This window comes from Cibotium barometz, chromosome 24 (genome assembly GCF_041138505.1).
Source record: "Cibotium barometz isolate CiBa-2024 chromosome 24, ASM4113850v1, whole genome shotgun sequence".
NCBI lineage: Eukaryota > Viridiplantae > Streptophyta > Polypodiopsida > Cyatheales > Cibotiaceae > Cibotium > Cibotium barometz.
This window is the reverse complement of record NC_141069.1, coordinates 25,575,047-25,589,305: the sequence shown is the minus strand read 5'-3', so window position 1 is coordinate 25,589,305 and position 14,259 is coordinate 25,575,047. Positions and strand designations below refer to the sequence as shown.

The following is a 14,259-nucleotide window of genomic DNA, read 5'->3' as shown; positions in this document are numbered from 1 at the left end:
TCACCAGGTAATCTCTTGTTGGACGTGTTTCAAGAGGGGGCTTAAGGTGAACCATAACATTTTCGGTGCCACTATCGGGGAGCCATCCCTTGGCTTTTTCTATTGTTTTTTCTCTAATCTACACATTAACCATTGTTCATTGTCTTAATTAATGGTTTCCCATGAAAAAGATGTAGATTTGATGGTGATTTGTGTATGATTTGGTGTAGAATAGCTCTCTTTTTTGTTTTTGTAAAGAATGCTTTTTGCTTAATTTTTAGCTTGATTTGTTGTTATTGTGGTTTTTCATGTTCTTAGGGCTTGCACATAGGTCATATTAGGCTTAGCTTACATCCATTGCATCAAACAATGCAATAGAATGTATTTTTTAGTGAATGATAGCTCTCTTTAGTGTTAATCCATAGCTCTCTTTAGTGTTAATCCATAGCTCTCTTTAGTGTTAAACATAGAACTAAAATCATTAATTTTAGCTTGATTGTGTGTTTGTTGTTGAAATTGTTTGCATTAGAGTGTTAGCAAGCATTAGGAGTAGCTTAATCCTTCAAAAAATTTCTTAAAACCATCAAAAAATCCTTGAATTTGACTAATTTCTCTTAATGGACTGGTTTTTGTCATTAAGGGTAATTAATCTTGTTCAAGAGGTAAAAAAATTAGAAAATATGTTAATTGGGGTTTAAATTGATCATATGAGTATTTGAAATTATTGTTTTTGAGTGTTTTGAGAGCATCTAGATGCATCAAAACACCTAATTACATCAATTTCTTCATCAATTGGAGGAATTTGACCCTTTTTGCTTAATTTTACCTTAAAAGAGAAGACCAAAATTAAGAGTCTAATTAATCTCCTATTTTAGATTAACTTACACATTTGTTGATACACATAGATTAGCATTCCCTTGGTCTATCCAATGATGTGCTCCATTGTGTGAATTATATAGGGATTAGTGGTTAATTAGAGTCCTTGATTAATGTAAAAGAGAGAAAGATTAGTGAAAAGATTAATCTTTGATTAATACTTAATCTACATAACTCATTGTAAAAAAAGTGATTAAGAATTGTGACACTCCTTACACCCTTGAAAAATGACCCCCAAAATGGATAATTTGACAACGCATGAGCATTTATTAAGGCTAATGAGCGTTCAATGAATAGATGCTCATGAGTTGTCAAATTGTCCATTTTGGGGGTCATTTATGAAGGGTGTAAGGGGTGTTATAAAAAGGTTGACTTTTTTTATTCCCACTTACCTTTTTGGGAAAATGTCTATTACTTTTTGGGAAAATGTCTATATCTCCTTAATTTTAAATAAAAAATATATCTTCCCCCCCAAAAAGGAAATTCGTATTTCCCACTAGACTCCCAAAAAAAAATCAAAAAATGGGAACCATTTTTGCACTTTCACGGCCTAAGGTTTCACACCCTACGAGTCCGCGTGCCGAAAAAAAAAAGCACATTTACTTTTTCCGTGAAGTTCGCTTCACGACGTGAAACGCTAAGGTTTTACAACAAGAAACCCTTCGTTCACGCTCGGCAAAAATAAAAAAAATAAATTTAATTTTGCCGTGAAGTCCACTTCATGGCATGAAACACTTCGTTCACGTCTCCACAAAAAAAAAAATCGAATTTAATTTTTCCGTGAAGTCTGCTTCACAACGTGAAACGCTAAGGTTTCACGGCGTGAAACGCTAAGGTTTCACAGCGTGAAACCCTTCGTTCATGCCCCAGTAAAAAAAACAAATTTAAATTTTCCGTGAAGTCCACTTCACGGCATGAAACGCTAAGGTTTCACGGCATGAAACACTTCGTTCACGCCCTCACAAAAAAAATTAATTTAATTTTTTCGTGAAGTCCACTTCACGATGTGAAACACTAAGGTTTCACAACGTGAAACACTTCGTTCACACCTCCGTTTTAAAAAAAATGATAAAATTCGTGAAGTCTGCTTCACGCCATAAAATGAACCCTGCTAGTTCACGACGTGCAAGGGGGACCGTCGACTCTAGAAAACACCCCTGTTTTGGAGGCCCGTATCTCCTAAACTGTGTATCTAATGAAGGCGCTCTGTGGCTCATCGGAAAGCTGACATCAAGTACTTCAACTTTGGTCTTGGCCGACCGAAGTCAAAATTGATCGTTTTGGCCTCTGACCAGCAATCTCAAAATTTAACCCAAAAATCGAGACAAAAAACAACCTGAAAAGCGTAAAAAATTGTTAAAAAAAAGTCCGAAAACGACATCAAACCATATTTGGGCTACTTTTAGAGGGTCTAAACGACAAAATCACAAACAACTCAGGGAAACAAAGTTTTAGTACTCCAAAAATACTACAACTCTCTGAACAGAGGTTTTTAAAATTCCTTTACCCTCAAAAATGTGCTGCAAAACATGGAAAAAATCCTTGAAATTTTTTTTCGTCTTGAAACAGTGATGGTAAATAGGTTTTAGGACCTCCTCTTCTATCTAGGAAGTTACTAGCATGTACCGTTTTCGAAAAAATATCTCTAAGAGGTTCACGTGCGTATAGTGCCTAAGCTAATTAGGGCGAACTGACACTTGTTTGAGCCAGCGAAGAGAAGCCAAGCCTCTTGAGGTTGTAAACGAGCTGTGAGAAAATATACAAATCTTTAAAAAAAAATCAACCTTTTTATGACACCCCTTACACCCTTCGTAAATGGCTCCCAAAATGCACAATTTGACAACTCATGAGCATCTACTAAGGCTAATGAGCATCTAATGAGCATAGATACTCACATGAGTTGTCAAATTGTCCATTTTGGGGGTCATTTATGAAGGGTGTAAGGGGTGTCATAAAAAGGTTGACTTTTTTTATTCCCACTTACCTTTTTGAAAAAATTTCCATATCTCCTTAATTTTAAATTTAAAAAATATCCCCCCAAAAAAGGAAATTTGTATTTCCCACTAGGCTCAAAAAAAAAATCAAAAAATGGTTCACACCATGAACCATTTTTGCACTTTCACGACCTAAGGTTTCACCTACGAGTCCACACTGAAAAAAAAATCGATTTTAAATTTTCCATGAAGTTCGCTTCACGACGCGAAACGATAAGGTTTCACAGCGTGAAACCCTTCGTTCATGCCTGGCAAAAAAAAAACCAAATTTAATTTTTTCGTGAAGTCCACTTCACGCCGTGAAATAATTTGTTCACGCCCCCACAAAATATTTTTTTTTGAATTCTCGTGAAGTCTACTTCATAGCATGAAACACTAAGGTTGCATGGCGTGAAACCCTTCGTTCACGCCTCGGCAAAAAAAAAAATCAAATTTAATTTTTTTGTGAAGTCCGCTTCACGGCGTGAAATGCTAAGGTTTTACGGCATGAAACAATTAATTCATGCCCTCACAAAAAAAAAGAGTTTAATTTTTCTGTAAAGTCTGCTTCACGGTGAAACACTTCGTTCATACCCCCACAAAAAAATTAAAATTTATAAAATTCGTGAAGTCCGCTTCACGCCGTAAACTGAACCCTGCTAGTTCACGACGTGAAAGGGGGTTCGTCGACTCTCGAAAACACCCCTATTTTAGAGGCTTGTATCTCCTAAACCGTATATCCGATAAAGGCGCTCTAGGGATCTTTTTAAAGTCAACATCAAGCTCTTCAACTTTGGTCTTGGCCGTCCGAAGTCAAAATTGATCGTTTTCGCCTCTGACCAGCAACCTTAAAATTGATCGTTTTCGCCTTTGACCAGCAACCTTAAAATTCGACCTAGAAAGCGAGACAAAAAACAACCTGAAAAGCGTAAAAAATCATAAAAAATAGCGCAAAAAACGACGTCGAGCCATATTTGGGCTTCTTATCGAGGGTCAAAACAACAAAATCACGAACAACTCAGGGAAACAAAGTTATAGTACTCCAAAAGTACTACAACTCTCTCATACATAGTTTTTCAAAATTCCTTTTGGAACACCCTCAAAATTCACCTGCATATTTCACTAAAGAAATCACATTATATTTCCATGTTACACCTCATAGCACATAGGATGCATGCACCTACAACTAATCTTATCAATGATGAACCTTCACATACATCTCTAGATGGAGAGACCATGGTGGCCATGGACACAAGCCTGGCCCATGGTATGACCCAGCATGCCTTGGATAACCATCGACCTTGTAGGTACTCTCCAAAGAGCTTCAAAAATTATAACCTCTGCTTTCACTCCGATTCAACACAAGTATAGCCTCGCCATAGCTTACTATTAGCCACGGAGAGGCCCCATATGAAGAACTTCTACATCTTATATACCTTTTATGCCATCTTGGCTACCTACCACACCAGGGCTACCCAAAGATTATCTTTAACGTGCCCTGTTTTCACTCCAATTCAAAACAAGTATAACCTTGTCCTCGTTGACATATTAGCCATTGAGAGGCCCCATATGAAGAAATTCTACATCTTATATACCTTTTATGCCACCTCCATAAGCTACCTACCACCATAGCTACCCAAAGATTATATCTAACATGCCCTACTTTGACTACAATTTAACACAAGCATAAGCTTGCCATGGTTGACACATTAGCCACGAAGAGGCCCCATATGAAGAACTTCTACATCTTATATACCTTTCATGCCACCTCAATGAGCTACGTACCACCAGGGCTACCCAAAGTTTATCTCCAACATGTTCTGTTGATCGATCCCAAATCTACCACTTAACCTCACATTACTAATTTCATGTCATGTAGCTTGGTGCACACCTCTCTGGCCTAGTAATAATCTTCACCACTAATCTGGGTGATATCAGGTCATGCAACCTAGTAGGAAGGGGCATATTCGCTAGCTAGTATGGTTTTGCTTTACCCATCCTATTGTAAGGTGCTTTGCCATCTTACTTGCCCGAATAGGCACCTACACTAGAACATATAAAGTGCACTTACCATGAGCGTAATGTCAAATAGGGAAAGTCTTTGAACTTCGGGTACATACTTGCTAAGACACTATAGTAATAGTGACCAGACCATTTTTTAGTTTTGGCCTGCATAGTGTGAACACTAGTCAAGTCAATTTTGACAATTGTAAGCATACATTAATTCCCTTATAATACTTGTGAGGTCTTCTCTCATCTACTCTTGCTTCCTTGTATACTTCCTAGTGTGAACACTAGTCATTTATACATAAGTCAATTTTGACAATAGTAAACATACATTCATTCCCTTTAATACTTCTTGTGAGCTCTTCTCTCCTCTACTCTTTCTTCCTTGTATGCTATTGAATCTTGCTTACTTGTTGGATTCATGCTAGATAGGTTTGATTGTAGGCCTCTCTCTTTTGTTTTACTTTTTCTCCATCCACCTTTTGTGAGAGAGGACCACCGCTAACCTCTTCTTGCATCCATCTAAGCATAGAGAGTTCTTCCTTTACCCCCCATAACCTTGGAGCATTTCGATGTGACAACAAAGTGAGGATGCGCCGGGTGGACGAGCTAGCATACCCACATCAAGGAGTTACATTGTGGCTCAAAGATAAGTTCTAACATCACTTAAAATGCCTAAGGTAAGCTCTTAACTTGGAACACATGAATGGTTATGCCATTAGCAAAACAAAGACTATCATCTTAAAGAAGTGAATGATGTCATTGTTTGTGGAAACTAACATGCTCTTGTCTTCACTACTACCAACCCCTCCTCTAATGGAGATTCCCAATCTCCCATCATAGATTGGAGCTTCCTCTTCCTCCATTTGGTGATGATGAGTAACACTGTCCATAAAAACCTTGTGCACAAAACTAGGAATCCTTCAAGAATTACAAGTAAATGTAGAAAGGGTTTAGGGTTTTACAATCATATTACCCACCTTCATATATATTCTCCTCCGTGGGATGCCCCTTTCCATGTGGGTAATCCAACCACTATGGACACACATATAATTCCCAACGTGAACTAAAAGAGGCATGGTACATGCTCTCATCATTGTCTATATGAGATCATACTTGAAAAAGGTAAGATATATGCTCTAATCACTATATATGAGTCCATGCTTAAACAACAATAGGTGGCATAACATTCAAGACAAATGAGGATCACAAGTAGCACAACCACCTACCTAGAATTTTGATACACATGTAATTATCAAGATTCATAATCAAGGGTGAAAGTAACGAGGCACATAAGGAGCATAACCCCCTACATAAAAATTTGATTCAAATGTAATTATCAAGCTTCATAAACGAGAGTGAAAAGAAAAAATATATTCCACATATCTACCTAAAGAATAGGCATTGTGAGGAATGCTCTAGTTCGGTTGCTTGTCTACACATTTTTCATATCCTTTCACAAAGGTCAGGGAAGGCATCATGCATATGTAAGTATATTTTCTCCTCAAAGAAGGCCTCAAAGCTAGGGGTGCACCCTCACTCCCTTGACGATAGACTTGCCTTGATTAAACATGTAGCCCCAATATGTCTCCTTCTTCATGTATAGCCTAAACTTGTTAGCATCACCAAAATGTGCAAATGTGGCAACATCCTTTGACTTGTATGTATAAGTGTCTTTTCCCCTTAAAGAAGGCCTCAAAGGTAGGGAATATATTTAGTCCATGTTGCACCCTCAATCCCTGATGATAGACTTGCCTAAATTATACGTAGCCCTAATATATCTCCTTCTTCATGTATAGTTTAAACTTGTTAGAGCATCACCAAACTGTGTAGATGCAGCGACACCCTTTGAGTTGTTCATATGCAATATCTCCATTTGATATGTAAGAACTTATACTTTGCTAATTAAGAAATACTTATACTTTACAAGATAAGAGTATATGAGTTAGAAACATGTATGGGATCTATGGTGGTCCTTTGGAGGAGAAGGCCTTTAGTAAACTCCTCACATGGTACCAAACGCATGCCATGTTTTGTTAGACTGTACTTCAAGGTTTATATATATTATGACTAGTCCTTTTTTTGTGTGTCTGCATTAAAAGATGTTATATGGTAGCCTTTAAAGCTCATTTTGGGCATGGGGGGTGACTTACCCACCTATTATCCCCATGAGGACCATTTGTTTATGAATGAAGAAATTTCATGATTGTAGCTAGAAACAAATTATAAATGCTAATTTACAAATATGTAGTGATTTTATTGTAAACAATAACTATACTTACACAACATATCTACAACAAATCTAAAAAATTTTAAAACAAAAATTGGTGAATAAGCTTCCACCCTTGGATCGGTTGACTTTGATGATGATTTATTATTTGTTGTAGCAATAACTAAACTTACAAAAACATTGAATGCTAATAAAATGCTATCTACACCAAATTAAAAAATGATTGATCGGTTGACGGTTGACTTTGATGATGATTTATTATTTGTTGTAGCAATAACTATACTTACAAAAACATTGAATGCTGTTCGAAATTATAATTTCCACCTCCTAAAAAAATTCAAAATTTAGTTATATTTATATTTCAGTATAAAGAAAAAGCTTGTTCAAAATTATAATTTCCACATGAAAAGGAATGATGTAAGGCTCACCTCCCGAACCGTGGGCCACACACATATAGTGTGTGTGTGTGAATGGAGAAATCCCACGGTCAGGATTCACAGCTAGTTTAACTACACACCATTGGAGAGGCCCACGCGACTCACGTTGCTGACACCCTTTAGCCTAAGGCCGGTAGGCGAAGTTGCATGGGGGGCCAAGCAATTAAATGTCATCCCTAAGGGGTTATGGTACTCGTGAGCCATGGGCATAACTTAGGGGTGTAAACTAACAATCCTCTCAGTCTCTTTTACAACCACCCTCGCCTCTCGTTCATTTCCATCATTTGTTGGCCTTTGCTGTCTTGCTCTGCCTCTTGCGTCGAATGGGCCAATTCAAGTGTCTTCTCCTCCTCCTGCTGCTGCTGCTGCTCCTGCTCCAAGCATTGCATTGTTTTATGATGACTCATGCAGGGGATGGTGGCAATGCAGCCATGTCCATCGGAGGTTCCAAAGTTCATGCTGAAGCGGTAGTATTAGGGGCTACTGAGGCCTGCCAGCCTCTTATATTTGTTTTTGGAGCTTCCATGGCTGACACGGGAGAGTATGCGAGCGCCATGCCTTTCTTGAGCAGTGCTGATTTCCCACCCTACGGCCTCGACTACTTCTCACATCCAGCTGGGCGATGGAGCAATGGCCGTGTTCTCACCGATTTCATCAGTAAGCAAGCTTTTGATCATTATAGGGATTATGCGCGCGTGCGAGTGTGCGCGCGTGCGTGTGTGTGTAAGAGAGAGAGCGCGCTGGTTTTTAACAATACATGTTTAATGCGCTTCTTGCCAGCTAAAATTAACTTTGATTAATAACTGATTTTATCAGTAAGCTTTTGATAGTTATGCGTGGCTTTACTGATTATTGCGCTTCTTGCCAGCTAAAATTAACTTTGATTAATAACTGATTTTATCAGTAAGCTTTTGCCAGCTAAAATTAACTTTGATTAATAACTGATTTTATCAGTAAGCTTTTGATAGTTATGCGTGGCTTTACTGATTATTGCGCTTCTTGCCAGCTAAAATTAACTTTGATCAATTACTGATTTTATCAGTAAGCTTTTGATAGTTATGCGTTCGTGCGCCGTGCGTGAGAGAGAGAGAGAGAGAGTGTGTGTGTGGGGTTTTTCACAAGCGATTTGCTGTCAGTAGCTACTGGCTTTACTGATTAATAATTGTGCAATAAATTGTGTAATAACTTTGATTTATTTACCAAACGCCAGCTCAAATTTGTGCCTTTCGCCCCTGCCCCATTAGTACAAAACACACACACACACCCCCACAACAATCCCCCACCACTACACACACACACACCCTTCTTTCCCTCCAAGCCTTAGTCCCACTCCTCTCTCTCTCTCTCTCTCTCTCTCACTACACACGCACCCTAACCTACCAAAATGCACACAACATCCACTTTCTCCCCTTAGGGCAAAGAGCACTCTGTTCCTCTCTCCAACACTCCCATGATTCGTCCCTCAAGCCCTCCTTTATCTCAACCATCCCCTCATCCCTCAAGTACTTCTTTTACTCAATTATCTTCTCGTGCCTTCCCCATGAGCGTTGCCCCTCACTTCTCCCAACCCCACTTTAACACCCCAACAACATAATAGAAACTACCAACAACCAACTAACCCGGGGGGGAGAGAGAGAGATTTGGGAAGTTAAGATGGCATGTCTTCCAATGGGGTGGTTGAAGAGGAAGAAAAAACTTGCTAGGTGGATGTCACATGGATTCCCACCCTTTAGATATGTGATGTGATGTGAAGTACTTTTTTACTCTATTATGAGCAAGCTATGTTTTGTTGTTGTGATTTGTTTTAGACTCAACTCGCACGTTGAATATTTATGCTACATGCAAATACTAATAATTTATTTGTGTTTTTTTTTTGGGCTTGAAAAGCCCAAGGACTCGGATATGGTTTCTTAAATCCCTTTTTGAGGTCAGTCCACTCCAACTTCACATTTGGAGCCAATTTTGCATCTGCTGGCTCTACTGCAAGGACCCTTGATGATGCCTATATGTTTCCATTAGGGGTGCAAGTCGACCAATTCAGAGCGCTACTAGTTGATTTGCTAACTAACCAATCCTCTTCAGAAACACAAGGTACATTCGAAGGCTACTTTCAAGATGTCTTTGCAAACTATAAGCTTGAGTTTTTTGAAATTGACACTAAATACACCTATTACATTCAAGTGTCAATAAAACAAGTATGTATTCAACGCATTCATGATGTTACAGATAGGATTTTGTAAAGTTTAGGCATAATTCTTCCATAAAGTAGATGCGAAACGATTTTTTGTTCTAAGGACTACTTGTCTATAAGTAAAGATAAGAAATGTACAATGAAGGAAGATCAATATTTAACCATACTAGCCCTATCTAGTTTCCTTTTTTATACCATGCAAAAAATATCCCTCTTTTTAAGTGAGTGTATTTGAAATATTTCTTTGATTGAAAACAAGCATACTAGACCTATCTAGTATGCTTATTTAAAAAACTTATAGCAAAAGAAAATACTTCTTTGTAAGTAAGTTTTTATTTGAAATATTCATTTATTTTGAACCCTTGCTAACATGGCTATTACATTCTACTCCTAGAAGGGACATGCATATGTGTGCACAAGCATTCAAATATATAAATATACTTGTGTGCATTGTTCAACTCCTTGGTATAAATGCACACATGGGCATACACATATGCACACTTGCATGTGCACATGTGTGGTGATAGAGAGAACCCATGTTTTTAGTCTCCTTAACATACATTATGAAATGGTGAAGGCACCATGTGGCATCACGCCGCACTTATTGTTATCTATGCATTTGCCCTTCATCCGTGTGATTGATCAAGGTAAGGGTTGAATCTTGGTGAGGTGGAAGATGCAATCTCAAGAACATGCCTAATTTTATGATGTTATTGGTCCTTTTTTATTGTTATGTTTGTGCCTAAACCATCACTTAAACTAGTGATCTTGTCAGATATATGTTGATTATACCAATCTTGCTCATGTAGGTTATTCGGAGCAGCAAATAAGAGAGGCAATCTACTTCTTTGAGACAGCCAACAATGACTATGTCTACCAATTCGATAACACAACGAATTTTGATCAGGAAGCCCTTGTGTTGGATGTCATGAATGCAATGGAGACAGCGTTTAGGGTAAGCATCATGCTATGTCAAGCCTCCAAATAAAGTGGTGTGATCAAGAATTATGTATATAAGTTTGGTGGAGACAGCGTTTAGGGTAAGCATCATGCTATGTCAAGCCTCCAAATAAAGTGGTGTGATCAAGAATTATGTATATAAGTTTGGTGGGAGATAGCCCAACAATAAGATGTTCCTTACTTGAAGGGAGGGAGATAGCCCAATGATATATATTAGGGTGGGGTGAGATAGCCCAATAGCTCAATGATTATGTTAGGGTGGGGTGAGATAACCTAACGATAAGATGCTTCCTACCGTTAGGATACCTCCCCCACCCTCATATATATATTTATATTAGGGTGAGGGAAGATTAGCTCTAAAGTGGTGTGATAAAAAACTATGTATATTAGGATAGGAGAAGATATCCCAACGATAAGATGTTTCTTACTTGAAGGGCACAAGGATGCAAGTTCTTATCAGGTCATCTTACTTGAAGGGCTTAAGGGTGCAAGTTCTAATCAACTTACTTGAAGGGCTTAAGGGTGCAAGTTCTAATAAACTCACCCCCTCTCTTCAACTCGCACCTTCTCTCCCATCCCTAAGTTGGGTGAAGTTTCATTTTTTTTAAAAGAATAATATATATTAAGCCCTTCAAAATCATTGATATACGTGCCTTAATCTAGCAACTATACACACTTGAGGGTGGGGCAAGAAATTTCAAATCCTAATTGAATCATTGGTGGATGCGCCTTAACGTAGGAGCTGTACACAGTTGGAGCTAGAAATTTCTTGGTCATGACGCTTACACCATTGGGCTGCACGCCATCATACATTGTGGATTACGCTTCATTTGAATCGGATGAATATGGGTGTAAGACGTTCTTCAATGATGTTTGCGAGCTTCATAATCAGCACTTGGAGAGCCTTCTTGCCAATTTGACCGTGGAGCTCTCGGATGCAAATTGGATACTCTTTGACGCTTATTCAATCTTCCTCGACGGCTACCACAACCCTTCAAAATATGGTATAAAGCTTTCCTTTTGCTTTGAATTTCTCACCCCCAAAAAAAGAGAGAGAGAGATATATATATATATATATATATATATAATTATTTATTTATTTATTTTTTCATATTTCCAAATCCTTTATTCCTTGCATCAATTGAACCTTACACGCTCAATTTTTCAAAAAGAAATTTAACTTTTACTATAGTAAGTAGATTTGTTGGAAAAAGAAACTCATCTAAAAAAAAGAAACTTAACTTTTACTATAGTAAGTAGATTTGTTGGAAAAAGAAACTCATCTAAAAAAAAATGTCGAAAAAAGAAACTCTTCTAAAAAAATAATGTTGTTGTGTTTTCTTTATTTTTTTAAATCAAAACCTCATATCATATATTTGGGGACTTATTCATGTCACAAGCGTTTCCTTTCTACTTTGCTATCGCATGTCACGATTATTTATAGTGCTATATTTGTCCACTGAAACGAGATGCCATTAGGTAGGCTTGAACCCACGACCGACTCATTGCCCCTTTGTATATTATAATAAATAATTTTAGGTTTTGAGATTTAAAATAAAAAAAATGGGTGTAAGGAAGTGTTGCATGGGAAAATAGAGGTACTAACCACAAAATATGTCATGTAGGTATACAACATCCATTTCAATCTTGTTGCGGTGCAGGAGGGGAATACAATTTTGTTCCTAGTATCCATTGTGGGTCAGCAGGATATGTGAATGGCACTTATGTCAAGGCAACACGATGTGTTGATCCTTCTCTTTATTTAATTTGGGATAGCATTCATCCAGTAGAATCTTTTGCTAGATATGTTGCAGAGGGAGTATTAACAGGCAATTATCTAAGACCCACCTTTAACATTACAAGTACATGTTATGGACTTTCCTATATCTCTTAATGCAGATTTTTTCTTGGAAGCTATTATACTTTGATATGCAAAATGAAATCTTTGTTTTCTTAGATATTTTCATGATTTTGAAAGAAAATGTGACATACAAGGCTTATTTTTTGTGGAGCAAGCAAGAGCCATAATATCTCATAGGCTGCATCACTAGAAAATTAAAATTGAGCAATGGGAATAACTCAAGGCTAGAGTCCAATGCACAATTTCTATGAGAAAGGTAAATCTATGGGATCAAGTTAAAAGTTTAAAGGTTTAAGGACTTCAATCAAATAAAACATGGAGAAAGGAGTTCCATAGGACAAGGCTTTACAACATACTACATCAAAATCATGTTTGTAATGTAATGAAATATAGATCCTTGGTTTGACATGGACCTTTTGCAATTGATTTTACTCACGAGTCGAGTGGCTCGATCATGGGTTTGTGTGGCCATGCGGCCATGTTTCTAGCTTTTAATTATTTTAATTAACAACAATATTATTATTTTTGGGAAAAAAGTAGGGGGCTCTTTTTGTTTAAATTTAAATAAAAGGGAAAAAAATTTAGGGTAGCTAAAAGGTTTAGGGAGTCTTCACCAATTGACTAAGTAATCATTGGGGTTGTAATCCTTCCCTTTGCAAGGGTGATGTATGCTTTCATTGTTCTTGTGAGGGTCACATAAACGTAGGTTCAGATCTAATGAAAAACATCGCTTAAAAACGATTGATAAATCATGGATGGAGAATTATTTAACATAGTAAGGGTACTTGTGGATGGTGTCAGAGGTGGATGGCCTAATGGGGTTCACATCTCCCAAGATAAGACATTACATATAGTCTTGATATCAACCAAGGTTGGCCACATAATAAGCTGGTATTTTTAAGGGAACTCTAGCTCAAGGCAAGTAGGCTCCACCGTTTCTTGATTTTAGCCACACTGCGAAGGTCAATTGTTGCATGTAGATTTATACACTTGGGGACTTACAACCTCATTGGTTCTATTTTTGTTAGTGTCTACCTTGAGGTGTGCTCTCCATTTTGGTTATTTGTGTCTTGGTTCTCCTCATTTTTCTTGTGAATTTGATAGGGCATATCTTGGTGGGTGAGGGGTCCATAGTAGCATTTTAGCTTGGTACCATTAAAATAGCCTTTCATCTAGTTTCATCCATGGTCTCTATCTTAACTACATGTTGAGGCACATATTATATGACTTGGTAGGGATCTTAGCCTTGGTACTTGAGCGTTCATTTGGTGTTCTTGACATTATGCATAAGTACCATGTCTTCTACCTTTATGCATAAGTACCATGTCTTCTACCTTTATGACATTATGCATAAGTACCATGTCTTCTACCTTTATGCATTTATCCTTTAGTTAATTGTCGAACCACTATTTGTATCGCAATTTTTTAACCATCAGTCTGTAACTAGATTGCAATCTTTGCTCGCTTAGTTTCTTCAAGGTAGCTAACCTTTTTGTGAGAGGGTTTCCATTGAGATTATGTCTTGTTATAATTTGAAGGCTTGGAACCAAGTGTTCTATTGCCATTACGTCAAGCCCAAATGTAAGGTGAAAAAGTGTGCTATATGCACATAGAGCAGAGTGAAACTTATGCTCCCAATTGCTTCTTAATATCTCTACCATCTTAGTGAGAATAGTGAATGTCTTGTTTGTGCTCTTATCTTGGTCGTTCACATGTGGGTAGTAGTTAGGTGTCGACTTTTCGTG

At 37.7% G+C, this 14,259-nt stretch overlaps 1 protein-coding gene across 1 annotated transcript; it reads left to right on the top strand.

Moving 5' to 3' along the window:
- Nucleotides 1–7,643: 7,643 nt before the first annotated feature.
- LOC147625079 (GDSL esterase/lipase ENOD8-like) lies at nucleotides 7,644–12,606 on the top strand. Its single transcript, XM_086818334.1, has 5 exons — nucleotides 7,644–8,159; nucleotides 9,390–9,593; nucleotides 10,503–10,648; nucleotides 11,393–11,657; nucleotides 12,279–12,606. Exons 1-5 carry the CDS (start codon nucleotides 7,826–7,828, stop codon nucleotides 12,545–12,547), a joined length of 1,218 nt encoding a protein of 405 aa, XP_086674460.1. The 5' UTR covers nucleotides 7,644–7,825; the 3' UTR covers nucleotides 12,548–12,606.
- Nucleotides 12,607–14,259: the final 1,653 nt, after the last annotated feature.

Excerpts from the sequence above, each read along its gene's own strand:
- LOC147625079 (XM_086818334.1), top strand. The coding sequence starts at position 7,826 with ATGGGCCAATTCAAGTGTCTTCTCCTCCTCCTGCTGCTGCTGCTGCTC. Across the intron at positions 9,594-10,502 it reads ATCCTCTTCAGAAACACAAG|GTTATTCGGAGCAGCAAATA; the intron begins GTACATTCGAAG and ends TTGCTCATGTAG. Across the intron at positions 10,649-11,392 it reads CAATGGAGACAGCGTTTAGG|GAGCTGTACACAGTTGGAGC; the intron begins GTAAGCATCATG and ends GCCTTAACGTAG.